The 21,295-nt window shown below is 40.2% G+C and overlaps 1 protein-coding gene across 1 annotated transcript in view; it reads left to right on the top strand.

Annotated features, from left to right (window-relative positions):
- The window catches only part of LOC135202486 (transmembrane protein 8B-like), a 387,342-nt gene that overhangs the window by 251,407 nt on the left and 114,640 nt on the right, over positions 1-21,295 (top strand). The window contains exon 4 of the mRNA XM_064231900.1: positions 20,525-20,740. Coding sequence (XP_064087970.1) covers positions 20,525-20,740 — 216 coding nt within the window. The remainder of the gene's footprint in view (positions 1-20,524; positions 20,741-21,295) is intronic.

The raw sequence follows: 21,295 nt of genomic DNA, 5'->3' as shown, positions 1-21,295 counted from the left end.
TCATAGAACATCTGAATTAATGGAAAATAATGAATCATATCCCACCATCTTATCTTACAACACAGCAGCAACAATTGTAGAACCTAAAGCAAACAAAATGTTAAACTCACTTCAGCTTGGTTTAGACAATAAAATTAGACTAGATGAAAATGATAAACCAGATACTACAAGGGTCGAAGATAATACTAAAGATACTGCTGTTTCAAATACCATCATAAGTGATCACTTGGTACATTCAAATGACCTTCTAAGTAATCCTTCTGCATCTGGAACTGTACCATTAAGTCTGTCACAAAACTCAGATGTCATCTTCAAAGAAAAAACATAACAAAACGATCTTGGACAGGGGATCATCCTCTAGAAAATAGGTACTTTCTCTGCTATATTACAGTGGAACTGCCAGGGACTTCGCGCCAAATATGAAGAGCTATTATGTTTGATTAATACTTATAACCCAGTATGCTTAGCGCTACAAGAGACTATGCCAAACAACAACAAAATGCTTACTCCTAAAGAGTTTTTTTGCATTCCACTCCCAATTCCCTATACAGGGAAATTTGGTGGAAGTGCTCTTCTTGTGAGACGAGATATTGCTCACTCAAAAATACAGTTGCAAACTCAATTACAAGCTGTAGCTGTCAAAATTCACTTAAAAAAGACATACACAATTTGTTCATTGTATCTCCCTCCTAACAACCCAATACTTGAACGACAGTTAACACACTTGTATGAACAGCTACCCCGACCATTTCTTATATTGGGAGACTTTAATGGTCGACATGAACTTTGGGGTGACATTTTAACAAATCAAAGAGGAAACCTTATCTTATCATCAATCGAAAATTCAGATGTGACCCTTTTGAATACTGAAAAAGCCACCCATTTTCATAGTCAGACTGGCACATTTTCATGCATTGATTTATCTATTACCAGTTCTGATACATTCATTGACTTCAACTGGGAGATGTTGGATGATCTATACGGTAGTGATCATTTTCCAATTGTCATCAGAACTGAGAAATATGAGCCAGTATACAGAATGCCTAGGTGGTGTACCAATAAAGCAAATTGGCCCCTTTTCCAGGAACTTAGTTATACTAAACTAGATGCAAAAGATATGCCAACAATAGGCGAAGCAGTGTTCTACTTCACAATGATTTTTATGTTTTCAGCGGAAAAGGCAATCCCAAAAACCAGTGGAAAATTGCATCGAAAGCCTGTTCCATGGTGGAATGTTCAATGCAAAATAAGACATAAAGCCATGAGAGCAGCTTTTACTAGGTACAGAAGACATTGATGTGAATGCTACTTGATCTCCTTTAAAAAGGCTCGAGCCAAATTCAGATGGCAAATAAAACATGTGAGACGAGAATCGTGGGTACTTTTTATGTCAACAATTACCTGGAAAACACTTATGACCAAGATCTGGACAGTTATTAAGAAAATAGCAGGAAAGTACAATCCTAGTCCCCTCCGTTTTAAAAGTCAATGTTGGCTTTATAACCAACTCAAAGGCTGTAAGCAATGTTTTTGCTGAACATTTTGCAATGATATCAAGCAGGGATGAAAATTCTCAGTTCTACAGGGAGAGAGTGTTAGCAGAGTCTGAAACACTTGATTTTACTTCTTTTAAATCTGAATCATATAATATGCCTTTTACCATGGAGGAATTTTTATTTGCTCTTAGTAACAGTAAAAGCACTGCACCTGGACCTGATGAAATTTTATATGAAATGATTAAGAATACTTCAAAGGAAACTAAATTTTTCAATTTAAGTATTATTTATAGAATTTTTAAGGAGAGTGATTACTCCAGTGTTTGGGAAATAGCGACCGTTTTACCCTTTGTCAAGCCTGGGAAAGATTCATCTGTCCCTACAAGCTATAGACCAATAGCTTTAACATCCTGTTTTTGTAAACTATGGAAAAAATGGTAAATTTTAGGTTGGTATGGTTTTTAGAATCAAAGATGATTATATCATCATCTCAGTGTGGCTTTCGCCGTATGCATTCTTGCACAGATATATTGATACCCTTGGAGAATGCAATTTGTCAGGCATTTATTTCCAAGCAGCATTATGTGGCGGTTTTCTTTGACCTAGAAAAGGCTTATGATACTACCTGGAGGCATGGAATTATGAAAGTCTTGCATGAAATTGGTCTGTGTGGAGAACTACCACTTTTTATTAAAGTTTTTTGTAAAAAACCGTTATTTTAAAGTCAGAGTAGGTAGTACTCTGTCTAATTTGAAAGAACAAGAGGAAGGAGTACCACAGGAAAGTGTGTTAAGTGTCGCTCTGTTTGCCTTACCCATAAATGGCATAGCCTCAAAAATTCCAGATGATGTAATGTCAACAATGTTCGTTGATGATTTATCTATTTCGTGTGCTGCATCTAAAATGTCTGTTGCAGAGCGAAAACTTCAGTTGGTAATAAATAAAGTTAACAGTTGGGCAGCTGAACATGATTTTAAATTTTCCTCTGCCAAAACAGTTGTTATGCATTTTTGCTGTATCAGAGGAGTTCATCCAGACCCAGATCTGTTTTTAAATGGACAGAGACTCAAATGTGTACAGGAAACAAAATTTTTAGGCCTCATCTTTGATAGCAGGTTAACATGGGAAGCTCATCTCAGGAGCCTCAAAGTCCAATGCATGAAGGCCTTAGATATTTTAAAAGTCCTAGGTCATACAAATTAAGGGGGCTGATAGAAAGCACTTGTTACATTTATAAAGCAATGGTTGCTTCAAAATTGGCATATGGGTCAGATATCCACTCATCAGCAACTACAAGAAGATTAGATACTTTGAATGCAGTTCACCATGGGGGAATTAGAATTGCAACAGGAGCCTTAGGTCCTGCCCAATATCTAGTTTATTAGTGGATGCAGGTGAACTGCCCCTAGATTTGATAAGAAAATTTGCCCTGTTGAAATATTGGTACCGTATACAGAGAACTCCTGAGTCCTTAGCCTACAATACTGTTTTTAAAGACAATTTTTGTATTTATGAAAAATATGCTTCATATCCAAAGCCTTTTGGATACAGGGTAAAATGTGCATTAGAGGAGCTCAATGTAAGAAAAGGAAAAGTAATTCCAGCAAAATTTTCAAGATTCCCTCCATGGAAGTTGCCCTCTATGAAATATTGTAAATGGTTTTCTGGTTGCAAGGCAGATTGTTCAGATGATATTCTTAAACAGAAATTTCTTTGTCATGCTGAAAAGCATGATAACTCGAGGCAAATCTTTACCATTGGCTCCAAATCCAGTGCAGGCGTTGGGTTTGGAGTGGTTTACCCTGACAGTAGTGTTTGTGGTGCACTACCAAGTTGTGCTTCTATTTTTACTGCTGACTTTTTAGCATTTTAACTTCACTAAAGAAAATTGTAACTTTAGAAGGAGATAATTTTACTATTTTTAGTGATTCCAGGAGTGCCTTGGAAGCTTTGACATCCTTTAATCCAGTAAGTACACCCTGTGGTACTGGAAATAACAGAGTGGCTGGTTTTATTACAACAAAAACAGAAGGCAGTTAACTTGTGCTGGGTTCCTTCACATGTTGGTATAGTTGGAAATGAACGAGCTGATGAACTGGTCAAGTCAGGTACATAAAAAAATCCAAGAAGTATAGCAATTCCTTGCTCAGACTACATTCCTGAAATCAAAGACAGTAGAATCAGTTTGGCAATTTTATTGGACAATAGAGAGCAATAATAAAATGAGAGAACTTACTGATGTAATCAACCCTTGGCTTTATATGTTAGAAGGCCGTCGGAAAGAGACTGCTTTATGTAGGTTACGGATTGGCCACACACGGATTATTCAAGGGTTTTTAATGAAAAATGACCGTGAACCATTTTGTGAGGATTGTCTTGTTCCCCCTCACAGTAAAACATTTAATAGTAGAATGTCCCAGCTTAATATCAGCAAGGAACTGTCATTTTAACGTAGTTGGATGAATGGATCTTAAACTGGATGCCATTATAGGAAGATATTTTAATGAGGATAACCTTTTTAGTTTCCTTCAAGAAGCAGGTCTTCTTGAAGAAATTTAGGTTAGTTTGGTCATAATGTCTGGGTTTGTGTATGTGTCAGTGTATATCATTTGCTTTCAAGTCTTTTACTTCATAAAATTTTTATGTACATAAAGTTGACCTGGATGGGTATTTCGTGTGTTTTTTGGGTTCTCTGTAGTTCTCTGACAATTTTATATAAACATATTTATAGCTTTTTAATTGACTTTTTCCTTTGCAATTCCTTTTAATGATACGGCATCAATAACCTCATAATAATTAACAAATCAATCAATCAATACCATATGAGTAGCAATTTGAGACATGCTCAGAGAGTTCTCAATACTGCCATTTCAAATATATGTAGTTGGACAAATTCAGTTGGATATAAATTTTCAACTGATAAAACAAAAGCAATCATCTACAAAGACAAAAGATGGCTGAAGAACCAAACAATCAAACTTCATCTTTTTAGCACTGAAATACAATTTTGTACAAAAATCAAATATCTTGGAGTGATATTTGATCAACATTTAAATTGGAAAGAGCACATCAAATACATTAAACCAAAGGGCATCAAAGCCCTTGCCATACCATAAATTTACCAAGTGGTGTAAAAAAGGGATTTTGACGAAGGAAAAATCTATTTCTGGGTGATTGGCTCGTGTCGCCCTATGAAACCCACCCTGTTTTTTCCTTACCCACCCTGCAGGACAAGATGACCATTTATAAAGGATGGCCGCTAGAGGCGCTGCTCTCCGCTTGGCGTCGGTAGTAGTAGTAGTAGCGGACGCATCACCCTTTGGTATCAGCTCTCTCAGGTGGGGGATTTTGTGATGGAAGGTCTAAATGGTAAATGACTCGTGGTAGTGATCTCACTCGCCCCTGTTACCATACCGACACTTCTTTTATAGAGTGAGCGAGTCAGTTTAACTGACATTTTCTTGATTTTATTTTTTCTCTGGTAATATTAGGATTAATTTACCTAGAAATAATGAACTTAAGGATATTTCATAGGGCGACACGAGCCAATCACCCAGAAATAGATTTTTCCTTCGTCAAAATCCCTTTTCTGGGCTCAGCTCGTGTCGGCCTATGAAATAGTACCAGAGAAACAGACAAGATGGAAATAAAAGGACAAAATGAAACAAAATTGTAAAAAGATTGGTATATAATATAAGTGAATCAAAAAACCAATTACACCATATTAACATAAAGTACTTAAAATTAGCTTATACTAGATAATGGTAGTACAGAATAGTATAATGGTAATCACAATAGTATATAAAGATTCACTAAAATTAATAGATATTTACAAAATATACAAACTCATTGTGTTCTACCCTAGCATAAAAATAAGGGTAGAGACACTGAAGCACATTTATATGCATACAATGTGGGTGCTCCTAGCAAAAAAATAAGGGGCAGTCCACCAATAAGATCCTAGCGGCTAAGGCTAGAGTATCACGAAGAGCATAGCAGTAGGGTGAGGCATGTTGGACGAGGTAGGTAGAAAGGAGACCTGGATCTTATACTACAACTACTGTGCAGAATCAGGGAAAACTATGTTTCCCGCTGCTACTGCTGAAAATTTTAATGATTCCAAGGACTTCAGGTAATGACGTTTAAAGACTGTCGGTGATTTCCATCCAGTATACTTTTTAAGATCCTCAAAGTTCATATGTTGGAAATAATTAATTGAGGTAGCTACTCCTCTGATATCATGTGCTTTTGGAAATGATTCAGAGTTGGCTTGTTTAATGAAGTAAAGGATCTGTTGTCTGATTCCTTTAACTGATAAAGTTCCACCCTTTTCTCTCATAAAGAGAGGACCTGAGGATCTAGAGGATGTACGAGATAGAAAGGCTCTTAAAGTTAATACTGGGTAAAGGGAAGGATCTTGCGGAAGTGGGATGACTTTCCAAGGGGCCCATCTTGCAAGAGGATCCTCATTTTTAGCTAAAAAGCTGCGATACGGAGAAAGTAGAACTTCCCCTGAGGAGAGAAATTCTACGTGACCCGCATCTCTGGATAGAGCCGACAGTTCTGAAATTCTGGCTCCTGAGGCCAGACTTAATAAAAATAACGTCTTTCTAAGTAGCATTATGAATATGCAAGACGAGTTGTCAGTATCTGAGGCTAGTTTGAGGACGTCATTTAAGAGCCATGAAACTGAAGTAGGCCTTTGAGAAGGTCTAAGTCTAGCAAAGGCTTTGGGAATAGACGTAAAGTAAGATTCTGTTAAGTCTATTTGGAAACCCAACTGAAAGATTTTCTTCAAAGCTGATTTATTGGTAGTAATGGTGCTAGCTGCTAAGCCTTTTTCAAACAAGGATCTGAAAAAGGATATAGCTAAATTAACTGTCATGGTTGTTGTGTTCGTTTCCTTCAGGAAGGATGCTAACTTTTTGACAGCTGAGTCATATTGCCTAATAGTTGATTCTCTTTTATCTGATTCCAGAAAAAGGATGTTTTGTAGATCAACGTTAGCATCTTTTTTAGCCGCAAACTTCATGAAGTCCATAATGTTAGGGTCTGAAGAATTCCTGAGGAAGCGAACACAGTCCTCATTTGTACTGGTTGCGACAGCTTGGGGTTGGGAATCCGTCGAGGCCGGAGACCCAACTCCAGAAGCAGAGGATACCAGTTGCTCTTTGGCCAGTCTGGAGCAATCAGGGCTACTAGCCCTTTGAAAGTCCTCAGTTTGCTCAGAACTTTCAAAAGAAGATTCACTGGAGGAAATACATAGATTTTCTTCCATTGATTCCAGTCTAATGACAGGGTGTCCGTGGCATAAGCCAGAGGGTCCAGGTTGGGGGCCACATAGCAAGGGAGCTTGTGGTTCGCTTGTGAGGCGAAAAGATCTACTTGGAGACCTGGAACTCTCTGGCATATCCACTGGAATGACCTGTCGTCTAGAGACCATTCTGACTCCAGAGGGACTGACCGGGACAGTGCGTCCGCTATAACGTTTCTTACCCCTGCCAAGTGGGTGGCAGATAGATGCCATTTGTGCTTGTTTGCTAGAGCAAAGATGGCTATCATGACATGATTCACGTGTTTGGATTTGGACCCTCCTCTGTTGATGCAATGTACTACTACTGCACTGTCCAAAACTAGTCTTAGATGAGACTTCTTTGGGGGGAGGAGTCTCTTCAAGGTAAGAAACACCGCCATTGCTTCCAGCACATTTATGTGGAGCTGGCGGAACTGGACGGACCAAGTCCCCTGAACTTGCTTGAATTGAGAATATCCCCCCCAACCGGACAGGGAGGCATCCGTGTGAATGGTTAACACCGGAAGGGGATATTGAAGGGGTACTAACTTGGCAAGGTTCTTCACTTTTGTCCATGGACAGAGCTGGTTGCGAAGGATCTGTGGAATCACTGACAACTTGTCTCGAGACTTGGCGTTTGCTCTTGACCGCCAAACTCGATTTATATCTTTCAGTCTTGCTTTCAGAAGGATGTCCATCACTGAGGCAAACTGAAGGGAACCTAGGATTCTTTCCTGGTTTCTCCTTGAAGCTTGTTTGCTTTTGAGAAATTGCCTCACAGACTTGGCTATTTCTTTCCTTTTGACCACCGGAATTGACAGATTGTGGGAGGATAAATCCCATTGGATTCCTAGCCACTGAAAACGAGTCTCCGGAGTGAATCTGAGGGGATTTCGTTTTTTTGTTTATCTGGAACCCCAGATGTTCCAGGAATTGCACTACCTTCTTTGTGGCTTTGAGGCATTCCTCGACAGTTGGTGCCCAGATCAACCAATCGTCGAGGTACGCTACTACCATTATTCCTTGTGATCTCAATTGCTGGACTACTACTTCCGCTATTTTCGTGAATACCCTGGGGGCTACATTCAGTCCGAAGGGCATCACTTTGAAAGAGAACGTCTGATTTCCTAGTTTGAAGCCTAGGAATGGACGGAAGTGTCTCGCTATAGGGATATGATAGTATGCGTCTGTAAGATCGATAGAGGTGGTGACGGCCCCACGGGGAAGTAAGGTCCGCACCTGCGAGATGGTCAGCATTTTGAACTTGTCGCAAAGAATGAAAGAGTTTAGCTTTGACAAGTCTAAGATTACCCTTCTTTTTGTTGAGCCTTTCTTTGGCACGCTGAACAAGCGTCCTTGAAATTTTAGATGCTTGACTCTCGCAATAGCTCCTTTCTGAAGGAGTTCCTCCGCATAATCTGTCAACTCCTTTGATGGTATCTGATAGAATGACTTGTTTGGTGGGGGATCTTTGATCCAACTCCAACCCAATCCTTTGGACACAATGCTCTGTGCCCATTTGCTGAACCCCCACCTGTGACGGAAGAGGAACAGCCTCCCTCCTACCTGGGGAGCCTCACTGCTGTTGAGCGGGTTGACCTCCGCGCCCTCCTCTGAAGTGCTTGCCTCTTGCAGCTCTTCCTGTACCTCGTTGGCGAAAGTGACCTCTCGCCCTGCTTCCCCCAGAGAACCTGTTAAAGGTTGGGAAGGCTTGGCTCTCATACATTGAGTTGAAAGCTGGCGAGACGGTGTATGAGGTCAAGGGCTGGTTTTGAGGAGACAACAGGAGGATGGGTTGTGTCTGTTTAGACGTCCAGGGCTGCCCCTGTTGTGTAACTGGGACAGCTTGGACGAAGTGTTGCTGTTGCTGCTGTTTCTGATATGGTTGGAACCTCCTACCAGTCTTCTTCAGTTTCTCACCAGCAGCGGGGGGGTTCTCTTGCTTCCTTTTGGATGAGATACCCCATCTGGCTCTAAGGCTCTGGTTAAGCCTAGCAGCCTCGTGATGTACCTCATTCACAGAAGCTTCTGGGAAGAGGTCCGCACCCCACATGCTGGAAGCAAGAAGCCTATTAGGTTCATGCCTAATAGTTGCTTCTTGCAATACATGCTTTCGACAATTCCTTCTGGCTGTAAAAAAGTCGAAAGCATCAGCTTGAACTGACTGGAGCTGAGACTTAGCCAGTATCTTGAAGAGTGGTTCGGTGGCATAAGAAAGGGCAGCCATCTCCGTGATGATAAGGGAGTTAAGTGACCTCCCAAATCTCGTACGGGCATCAAATTCTGCCTGAATAAGGCTATCAGGCAGTGTAGGGAGCTTCTTGCCAAACTGGTCCATCGCACAGTCTGGTTTCAGCTTCCCTACTGAGAAAGTGGCTGGCAAGTTCTCCCACAGTTCTCCGAAGGCAGGAAAGAGCGGAGATGTTGGTTCCGCCTCCCTCAATTGTGGAACGGGTTCGTCCTTAAGGACGGCCTGGAGAGTCGTTTCCACCATCTTAGTCGCAAAAGGAAGAGAAGCCTCCTCCTCCGTGGCAAAGATAGTGAAAGGGCTCTTGAATGCCTGGAGTTTGGTATTCGTACAATCCCAATCCTCCAGGCAGTGAACCCATTCCCTCTGCGCATGATCCCTACTGTATAGAACAGTCTCCCTAGAGATTTTATCCTCTCTATTGAGGGCTGTTTCTGCCAGTCTGGCATACCCTATGAAAGGCTGAGTCAATCCGGGGGGGTAGAACTTGAAGTCCTCAATCCTTCTTGTTCCACACTCCGGAATGGAGATCATGCCATCCTTGAAGGGGGCATAAGCTGCCACCCTCCAAGGATTATTCATAGAGAAAGCTGGCAGGGATTCATATGTAGGTAACTGGACCAAACCAGTACCTGCCACAGGGAAGTTCGCTTGTGGGGCCTGAGTCAGGCCAGCGAAACGGTCATCATGTTCTCTAACACGGTTGGAGAGGTCTTGGATTGACTGACCGGACTGATTAATGGTACTGGAGAGTTGAGCAAACATTTGCTCAAATCTCGTACCGAGAGAGCCGACCATCTCTCCCACTTGTTGCAAAACTCCTGCTGAGAAGGTGGTGGGATCAAAAGCACTAGGTCCCGCCACCCAAACAGGGGTAACCGGAGTGGATCCGGTGGATGCCGGAGAAGGCACTGGCTCGGCCGGAGCGCAGGCCTTCTCTTTAGAAGCCTTGCTTCTTGAGCTCTTCGAGTGAGAAGAGCTAGGCTTGGCCTTCACCGCGTCGGCGTAGGATGTCGTAGATTTCCGTGCCGAAGAAGACGACGACTTTTTGGAAGTCGTCTTATGAAGGGTCTTCTGTTCTCTCTGTCCCTTCACTTTCGGGGTACAGAGAGAGTGGGTGAACGCGAAGGGATCTCAGATCCCGTGAAGCCTTGAAAAGATGAAGAAGAAGGGACAGGGGAAGAAGATCCAGGAGCGCTCAAAGGTAGTCCTTGAGCGCCCGAAACACCTACCTCGACCAACAAGTCCTCAGCACCTACCGCCATTGGCTCAAGGTTTAGATCCAGGTTAGCGACGTCCGGCACCGGCTCCTGTGTCGAGACGGACCCAAACGCCTGCTGCACCTCCTGCTGGATTGAGGCTATGAGTGGGGCTGCTGAGATGGGGTCAACATATCCCGTCGCCTTGCCTCCGGGGAAGATCTGAATGGCCAGTTTTTTGTCCAGGATGTAAGGCTGACCCTTGGCAGCGTTTTTGCAGAAATTCCTTTGCCATGCTGAAAAACATGATAACTCAAGGCAATTCTTTACCAATGGCTCCAAATCCAGTGCAGGCGTTGGGTTTGGAGTGGTATACCCTGACAGTAGTGTTAGTGGTGCATTACCAAGTTGTGCTTCTTTTTTACTGCTGAACTTTTTAGCATTTTAACAGCCCTAAAGAAAATTGTAACTTTAGAAGGAGATAATTTTACCATTTTTAGTGATTCCAAGAGTGCCTTGGAAGCTTTGGCATCTTTTAATCCAGTACACCCTGTGGTACTGGAAATAACAGAGTGGTTGTTTTTATTAAAACAAAAACAGAAGGTAGTTAACCTCTGCTGGGTTCCTTCACATGTTGGTATTGTTGGAAATGAACGAGCTGATGAATTGGCTAAGTTAGGTACATCAAAAAATCCAAAAAGTATAGCAATTCCCTGTTCAGACTACATTCCTGAAATTAAAAAGACTGTAGAATCAGTTTGGCAATTCTATTGGACAATAGAGAGTAATAATAAAATGAGAGAACTCACTGATGTAATCAACCCCTGGCTTTATATGTTAGAAGACCGTCGGAAAGAGACTGCATTATGTAGGTTACGGATCGGCCACACACGGATTACTCATGGGTTTTTAATGAACAATGACCCTGAACCATTTTGTGAGGATTGTCTTGTTCCCCTCACAGTAAAACATTTAAAAGTAGAATGCCCCAGCTTAATATCAGCAAGGAACCGTCATTTTAACGTAGTTGGAAGAATGGATCTTAAACTAGATGCCATTATAGGTAGAGATTTTAATGAGGATAAGCTTTTTAGTTACCTTCGAGAAGCAGGTCTTCTTGAAAAAATTTAGGTTAGTTTGGTCAAGATGTTTGAGTTTGTGTATGTGTTAGTATGTGTCAGTGTATATCATTTGCTTTTAAGTCTTTTTAGATCAGGAAATTTTTATGTACATAAAATTTACCTCCAATTGATATATCTATTACCATATATAATGTTTTAGTACTTTTAATATCTATTTATTTTGACAACTCTGTAGAATTTGGAAGTTTGCGGGGTGCCTATGTTGCTTGTATTTTTTGTTTACAATTAATTTGAAATAGGTGTGTAGGTGAGATAGGTATTTTGTGTGTTTTTGGGTTCTCTGTAGTTCTCTGACAGATTTTATATAAACATATTTATAGCATTTTAATTGAATTTTTCCTTTGCAATTCCTTTTAATGATACGGCGTCAATAACCTCGTTGTTGCGACGCCAGTAAGAATTAATAAATCAATCAATAAGGCGACTTCTTTCACGGCGGCAGCCTGAAAGAGAAGGCGATATGAAGCCTCTAACAGCGGAGATACAGCTTAAAGTAGCTTAAAACTAAAGATAAACCATTGATAACAGGAAATTTGTCCAGGAATCTACTTACCCCACCCAAAAGCTGACTCACGAGGTCGTAGCAGACGGTGCATGCCTCAGGGTGCCAGACAATCATCCCGTTGTGGGTAGTGGCACACGGGGCGTGGGTCCTGCATTCCTCATGGGCACAGGGGTCGTAAAGTACTGCATTGCAGCCTGGATCCTGGCAGTTAGTAGCCTGTAAGTGGAGGGATACATGAGTATCGGGGTTACACACTTACAGCCTAACATAGACTCCGCTGCATGCCGGAGTATGTAAGTTAGAGTAAAACTAGTACTCCGCCGCAATACGAGTGGTTAGATAGGCGGTTGGTTGGGGTCCGCAGCATACGCCGGAGACAAGAAAATGATCCAACCAGGAGTGGTGAGGAGCCCACGAAACCACGATGGAGAACGACGGAGATAGTATGTGAAAAACTATAAATAAACAAATAAATTACAGTATCAGTAAGGGTATGTATCCTTATAGAATAAGATATGATTCCTTCCGACTACTAGAGGAGTGCCCGGGTAAGAAAGCAAGCTCTCCTCCGGTAGCAGAAAAAAGGATATACTAGGCAAGCTATATAGACCACTGGTAAATCCCACCCCGCCCGCTGGCGGAGCCAGAAACGACCGATAACCGAAGGGGCCCCCGGCTTGAGCGGGGGCTCCGTCCGTTATGGTAGGGGAAGGGTAGGGAATGAGAGAGAATGTGGGAACCCCGGAGTGAACGCGGCGGGCGAGAGAGAGAGGGGGTGGCCACCCCCCCCCCCCCCCAACTACTACCCGTCGGGTAACCCGGTACCCGAGACAAGTGGTCACCCCGGCCCCCAGCTGGTATGGGGCTCCTCTGGCCCCCTCAGAGGGAGAGGGAGGAAGGCTACAGTGGTTGTCATGACAACCGAGGAGGCCCGACCAGACCCCTCCCTACCACGTGGAAGGGAGGGAAGGGAGAGGGTAAGGTGCCTAATGGGACACGTGATCGGTGGTGGCCCAGGACGCGATAGCAACACAACCACAGAGAGGCCACGTGAACCCAACTGTACCAACACACGGTACAAGGCACCTAGGCTAGCCTAACACCCTAAATAACACTGATAAATAATAAATACATCGTAAAAGAATGGAAGGGACACTTCAGTAAAAGAGAAAGAAGCCCAGGAGGAGGCGAACTGATCCGAAGAGCAGTCGACTACTCAGAGCCAGCGGTAGCCGATGAAGAGCAAGAGCTGGGATGCTGGGCGAGAGAAACACAGTATAGCCCTAAATACCAAACTAAAAGATAAAAGGTAAAAGGTATGGGCTGTGTACCCTAACTCTAAAATACGATGTAATAAGACGATGAACGTAAAATTAGAGCCCATAAGCATAAGATGTCCTAGTATGGGAGACCGGGAAATCTTAACATGAGGCGGCTCATGGCCGCCACGAGTCAACCGTGTGACCGTATATGACCTAAAAAACGGAAAATACTGGTCCCTGGAAGACTGAAATACATAAATTATTACTTATCGAGCACTTAACTTAGCCGAAGCGATAGCAGCACGTTCCATCGTGGAATAGGTAAATCCAAAAAAGCGAAAACAACACGAGCAAAAGAATTACAACTGGCGTTGTCGAGCTAAATATAAAGGATGGCCGCTAGAGGCGCTGCTCTCCGCTTGGCGTCGGTAGTAGTAGTAGTAGCAGACGCATCACCCTTTGGTATCAGCTCTCTCAGGTGGGGGATTTTGTGATGGAAGGTCTAAATGGTAAATGACTCGTGGTAGTGATCTCACTCGCCCCTGTTACCATACCGACACTTCTTTTATAGAGTGAGCGAGTCAGTTTAACTGACATTTTCTTGATTTTATTTTTTCTCTGGTAATATTAGGATTAATTTACCTAGAAATAATGAACTTAAGGATATTTCATAGGCCGACACGAGCTGAGCCCAGAAATCAGTTTATATGTTGGTGACTTTGCTATTTACCATATGAGTAGCAATTTGAGACATGCTCAGAGAGTTGTCAATACTGCCATTTCAAATACAGTGGTACCTCGAGATACGAAATTAATCCGTTCCGAGGCGGCCTTCGTATCATGAGTTTTTCATATCTTGGAACACATTTTACATGTAAAATGGCTAATCCGTTCCAAGCCCTCCAAAAACACCCCAGTAAATTATATTTCCAGGCCTAAGACACGTGTTCTAGGGTTACAACGCCGATCCGACGGAATAAATATGACTCCAAAAAAGCAAAATATTGTACATACTTGAGTAATAATGTTCAACCCCATTTTTACTGCATATGTTAGGACTTTAGCATATGTCCCTTAGCAATAAGCATAGCCTATGTTAGCAGTTGCTACTGTAGCCTAGTCTATGATTCTGACATCTAAACCTAAGAGCTAAAAGCTTAGAATATGCCAATAAAATGTATAAATAATCAGTATGTACTCATTTCAAATAATTATTAATTAATCATTAACTATAATACACAAACAAACAAAAAACCTTCCAATCGATTGTTTACATTCAGCTCTTACCCGTCTTACGAGTATCGAACAAGCGCCAAGCAATCATTTTTCCTAGCACACAGTAAGCCATAAATTGTCATTAGTATCTCTCTTCAACTAATGAAACTACCAAAAAGTATAATAACCATTCATTTCTATTCTTTATTCTATCTTTACCTAATGGAGATACCGAGTTACTGACAGCTATAATGAAACATACGTATACGTAACATAATAATAAAACAGAAGAATTCTAAAAAATACGTATTTGTTGGCAGTCTGATTTATTTTATATTTTATTATATCTAATTCACAATTTTTTTTATTAAATGTATTGCATGTACTCATTTCAAATATAATTATTAAGTAACCATTAACTATAATAAACAAACAAAAAAAAGCTTCCAAACGTCTGTTTACATCCAGCACTTACGAGTATCGAACGATCGACAAGCAATCACTTTACACAGTAAGCCATAAATTTTCATTATCTCTCTTCAACTACTGAAACTACCAAACAGTATAATAACCATTCATTTCTATTCTTTATTCTATCTTTACCTAATGTTTTTTTTTTTATTAAATGTATTGCATGAATAAGTTTTTCAATTTACAGCATCCTTTTACCAACAGAATACTTAAAGCACAAGGGTAGATGCTGACCAATAGGAGAGCAGGACCTTATGGGGTGACTAGCATCCAGGAACCAATGGGAGAGCGGGAGGATGGTGGCGAGTTTACTCAGTTGACGGCGCGTGAGTTTTAAAATTGTTCTCGGTGGTCCGGGCGAATCTCGGGACTTTACAGCAACAACCTTTCGTATCTTGAAAACTTTTCGTATGTAGAGCAGTAAAATTTTTTGCATTGGCTTTCGTATCTCGAGTTTTTCGTAAGTAGAGCCTTTCGTATCTCGAGGTACTGCTGTATATGTAGTTGAACAAATTCAGTTGGATATAAATTTTCAACTGATAAAACAAAAGCAATCATCTTCTACAAAGACAAAAGATGGCTGAAGAACCAAACAATCAAACTTCACCTTTATAGCACTGAAATACAATTTTGTACAAAAATCAAATATCTAGGAGTGATATTTGATCAACATTTAAATTGGAAAGAGCACATCAAATACATTAAAGCCAAGGTCATCAAAGCCCTTGCCATATCGAAAAAGTTATCACACTAATTGGGGAGCAAAGCGAGACATTTTATTAACAATATATAAGGCAACAGTCTTATCCATAATAGATTACTGCTGTCCAATATATTCATCTGCCTCAGAAACTGCATTAAAAACTCTTGATACATTGCACCAAGAAGGCATGCAATTGTGCACAGGAGTATTCCGATCGTCCCGAACAAGCTCGCTTCTGGTAGAGGCAGGTGGGTTGCCCTTGAAACATCACCATAATTTGATAACAATACGAAGAGGTCTTTTACTACAAGTAGGATCATTTTCTGCAGCTGACTGCTTTCAAAATTATAATCCAGTAACGGAAGTTCATAGTACTAGCTTACCCAAAAGGAGCTAAATACCTAATGAACTTACATAACATAAATCCAATTTTTCACCCACATGCGGAGTTGTCACCACCATGGATGTTAAAACGAATAAAAATATGTACCTCCCCATCTCACCTACGTAAAAGACAAATGATTTGTACAGAAATGTACCGCCAACATGCTTTGGAGCACATTAGAAGAAAAGGAGACATTCATGGTATATACAGACGGCTCCAAAAATAATATTGGAGTAGGAGCATCTGCATATTCGAAAAATATATTAATCAAAAGAAGCCTACCTATAATATCATCAGTATTTACTCACGGCCATACAAATGCTTCCGATATAATATCTTAGAAAAAAGCAAGTGTGTCTATTATTTTCAGTGACTCGCGTAGTGCTATAGATGCTATAAGTCAGTATAAACCAGTAAATCAAATAGCACAAGAAATCAGTATTATCAATAGAAGTATGTTGGATTCTAGCACACGTGGGAATAAAAGGAAATGAAAATGCAGACTCTACTGCCAAATTAGCCTGCACTATCCCTCCAACAGTTACACATGCCCCAGTGTCAGACTGGATAACATCTGTCAAACCATTGATATACCAAGATTGAAAAAGAATGGTCCTTGGCGCCAACCACAAATAAGCTTAAAAATATAAAAACTGAAGTGTATGCATGGAGGACTTCTTCACAAAAAGAAAGATCAAAAGAAGTAATCTTCACAAGGCTCCGTATGATATCAAATAATAAAAATAATAATTTTCTCTCTCTCTCTCTCTCTCTCTCTCTCTCTCTCTCTCTCTCTCTCTCTCTCTCTCTCTCTCTCTCTCTTACAGATGTATGTTTTTTGTATGCTAAGTAAATGATCTACTAATTTTCAAATATTAATAATAATGTAACAGCAATAATATAAATTCATTAAAGAAAAAACTATAGTGAATTAGTAAGATTTTAATTTATAAATTAAAAAATTATGTAATAATGAAGGAAATTCCATTCTACCCTGCATGTTTCTTTTTAGATCTAGGTACTGAGCTGAGGTCCAGAGCTGTCAAATATGTCAAGTAATGTCACAGGAGGGGGAGCATTTCCCTCTCTCTCTCTCTCTCTCTCTCTCTCTCTCTCTCTCTCTCTTACTGAGATGAGAGAATTTTTAAGGAATATGTATGTATAATATATTTAATAATAATAATAATATTTTGTTGAAAATAATGAAAGTTTTTAACGAACTAATCTTATACAATTCTTCTGATTATTCGTTTTATGACCCAGCTAGGTTGTTGAGTAAAATTCCAATATTCATATTTGTCATAGTTAAGATATTTGTTAAAATTATTTTGTCAAAAATATTTTATCATATATATGAGCTTATGGAATGAGTATAGAAACCAAGGTCCTTGACTTCAACGGAATCTTGGTAGCTATCTGGTGTTTTTGGTATTTTCTTGGATACAGGTATTATGTATCCTTGTACTGCTGGTAGGACTCCTTTAGGGGCTGGTGTAGTCTACATGTTTCGACCATCTCCGTGGTCTTCATCAGAACGTTGGTGAGGACGAACTGGATGGATACTGGGTTCAGATCGGCTTTTATAGGAGGGGTGGGCGGTGTCAAATTCAATGCTTATTTATCATTGGATGCCTGGGGGTATTCTTCTTGGCCTAAGCTGTCTATCGTGCGTCGAAAGGAGTCCTACCAGCAGTACAAGGATACATAATTCACATACCCAAGAAAATACCAAAAACACCAGATAGCTACCAAGATTCTGTTGAAGTCACTGGCCTTGGTTTCTATATCCATTCGATTAGCAAAAAATATTATGAAATACTTTCGATAAAATAATTTTGACAAATATCCTAATTATGACAAATATTTATTTTAGAATTCTACTCAACAACCTAGCTGAGTCAGAAAAGCGAATTATTAGAGGAATTGAAAAAACATTGTATAAGATTAATTCGTTAAAAACATGCATCAAGGAAGGTCTACCTCCTGCAAATAATAATAATAATATTAATAATAATATTAATATAACTTTAATGACAAAATTCATGTGTGATAGTATTTTAATGAAATACAATAATCTTAACATTTCACTCTTTTAAATAAAGACCTTTCTCTCTCTCTCTCTCTCTCTCTCTCTCTCTCTCTCTCTCTCTCTCTCTCTCTCTCTCTCTCTCTCTCTCTCTCTCTCCACAAGATAGTATGTCATAGTGGTACTCTCTCTCTCTCTCTCCACAAGACAGTATGTCATAGTGGTAGCTCTCTCTCTCTCTCTCTCTCTCTCTCTCTCTCTCTCTCTCTCTCTCTCTCTCTCTCTCTCTCCACAAGATAGTATGTCATAGTGGTAGCTCTCTCTCTCTCTCTTCTCTCTCTCTCTCTCTCTCTCTCTCTCTCTCTCTCTCTCCACAAGATAGTATGTCATAGTGGTAACTCTCTCCCTCTGTTTTGGCTGAAAATGTTAGAAGTGTATGCAAGTATCTCTAATGCTACTACTACATTTTATGATAAAATAATAATGTATAGTATTAATTTTCAAGTACCTCGAGATACGAAATTAATCCGTTCCGAGGCGCCTTTTGTATCATGAGTTTTTTGTATCTTGGACCACATTTTACATGTATAATGGCTAATCCGTTCCAAGCCCTCCAAAAACACCCCAGTAAATTTCATAATAAAGCTAAATTGACCTATAAACAATGAGATACTACAACAATTTGGACCATTCAATACCTAAATTAAGAATAAAAATGCAAAACCTGTAAATAAAGTGTATATTAGTGTACAAGAAATATTATTACTGTAATGTAAAATGTGGAAGCTTACCTTTCGAGTGAGGCTATCTCCGAAAGTGGCGGCAGAGGAGGAGGACAAACGGCAGATATGTACACTTAACTATACGAAACACATAAAAAATGTCAGAAAAACAAACTAAACTTTACAAAACACATTAACAAAACTGTAACACTTAACTTTACAAAAAACTTAAAATAAAATTTATTTTGTCTTTTTTTGATTTTTACATTTCTTTTTACTCTCTTATACTTTACGTAATTTCAATTTCTTCACCACTGAATGGATGCCAGTCCGTTTTCGGAATTTTTCGAACCACCCATGAGAAGCCTTGAACTCTGGGGTTGCCGTTGATGTCCCCTCTCCGCCGTCGTCTTCGGCTTGGGCAATCAAATCGCCGAAAATAGCGCTGGCCTTCTGCAGATTGCCATCTCGGTTATCGTATCGCCATCGATTTCTTTGTCCTCGATCCATACAAGAAGCAGCCTTTCCATTTCATTATTCACATGGCTCCTCTTGTTGGACAAAATAGTCACGCCCTTGGAAGGTGTAGCTGCTTTGATGGCTTCCTTCTGCTTAAGGATGGTGCCTATCGTCGACGGATTTCGGCTGTATTCCTTAGCGATCACACTCAACCGCAAGCCAGCTTCATACTTTTTTATTATCTCCATCTTTGTCTCCATAGAAAGCATTCTCTTCTTTCTGTGAACTTCAGCAACTTTCTTGGGACCCATGACTATATGTACTGTACATAATTAAGTTACGTATGTAGTACGTATACTAATTAGGTTCTCACAACACGATAAAGTAGCACAACGAAATCACTAATGAATTTACGTTACTAAACGAAATCGTTGGACCGAACGAATGCCGCTTGCGTACGATAAAGATTCTGGTACGAGGTGGCCGGGGTAGGGACACCACCACGTACGTACGTATAAGATGCATGATGGGAGGGATGCTGTCCAATAGGAGAGAAGGATCTCATGGCTTGGCTAGCATCAAGAACCAATGGGAGAGCAGGAGGATGGTGGCGAGTCTACAAGAACTAAGATGGCGGCGCGCGGCGCGAGTTTCAAAATTGTTATCGGGCGAATCTCGGACTTTCAGAAACATTTCGTATCTTGAAAACTTTTCGTATGTAGAGCAGTAAAATTTTGCGTGTCAGCTTTCGTATCTCGAGTTTTTCGTAAGTTGAGCCTTTCATATCTCGAGGTACCACTGTAATATTAAATTTAATAAGTAAATTACTAATAACAATAAAATTCTCTCTCTCTCTCTCTCTCTCTCTCTCTCTCTCTCTCTCTCTCTCTCTCTCTCTCTCTCTCTCTCTCTCTCTGTTATTGACTGCACATATATAGTTTTAATGGTAAAATGTTTAAGATGGCTTTGAAATTATATTAATAGTATAATATCAAAGATTTAATATGGTAATAGGATAGTCATTTAATGTATATTTAAAGTAGGATGTTATTTAAGGCATTCATTTGGTATTTGAACTTTAATAGGCAGTTATAAGCGTTTTTAGAGGGGGTTCTAAGTATTCACAGGTTTTAACTATTTGCGGGGGTACGCATTCCCTGCGAATACGGGGATCCACTGTAATTCTCAAAATAATGTGGTTTTATTCCAAGATTATGCATTTTTGTCTTTGTATCCTATTGGAAAGCTAAAAGTTTTGTTTGAACATTTGTGTTTTTAATTGAGGAGATTGTTGTAGGTATTATATATTATCAGGTGCATAATTGCTGCCTTTTTTTGCATTAAAAGCTATGCATTTATGGTTTGTCAGTTATATTTACTAATTTTCAAATGTTTTAGGTTTGCAAAGCTGGATGGGAAGGCTGGGGATGTGAAAACGGTGGTGAAGCAAAAGGTTGGACTATGGTATTGACAGGGGTTTGTTTTCTGACAGTCAGCAATATTTTCTTTTTACCCCCGGCCATCATTGCAGTTCGTAGACGTCTCTTCTCCCAAGCGCTTTTGTTCATCGCCACTATGATTGCATCTGTATTCTACCATACCTGTGATAATGAAGTAAGTTTTGCATTTTAATTTTGTTAGGGAAGTGTTGATTGTGCATGCAATCGAAAGAGCCAAACTTTATGTATTACAAGAACTTTGGAATGGAATCATTAATCTTGAGATCATGATTATGAGTTGGAATGTCTTGTTGTGAAAACCCATTATACATACAGAGTCCCTGGTTATCAGGGGGTTTAGTTCTGACGGCTTGATACCAAAAATCGCTTATCAGCGCTGATAACTGGTTATAGTGTCTCTGTTAGGTATGTATCAACACCAATACTATTATTGGTGTTATAGTGTCTCTGTTAGGTATGTATCAACACCAATACAATTACAGGTACTATCCAACTTACAACCTACTCGACATACGACCACTCGTACTTACAACCTTACTTCAGACAGTTGACCATTGAGTTACTTGGCACTGCGCCATCTCATGAGAACTCTCATCACTCAGGCATGAGAACTCTCATCACTCAGGCAACATCAGTTTGAGTTACCCTGCCCTATCTGCAGCATCATTTGGTATTAACTGTACTGTAGACTGAATTGCAAACCAATTTA

This window comes from Macrobrachium nipponense, chromosome 30 (genome assembly GCF_015104395.2).
Source record: "Macrobrachium nipponense isolate FS-2020 chromosome 30, ASM1510439v2, whole genome shotgun sequence".
Classification (NCBI taxonomy): Eukaryota; Metazoa; Arthropoda; class Malacostraca; order Decapoda; family Palaemonidae; genus Macrobrachium; species Macrobrachium nipponense.
Note: the sequence above shows the minus strand (reverse complement) of the source record. Positions and strands in the feature narration are given on the sequence as shown.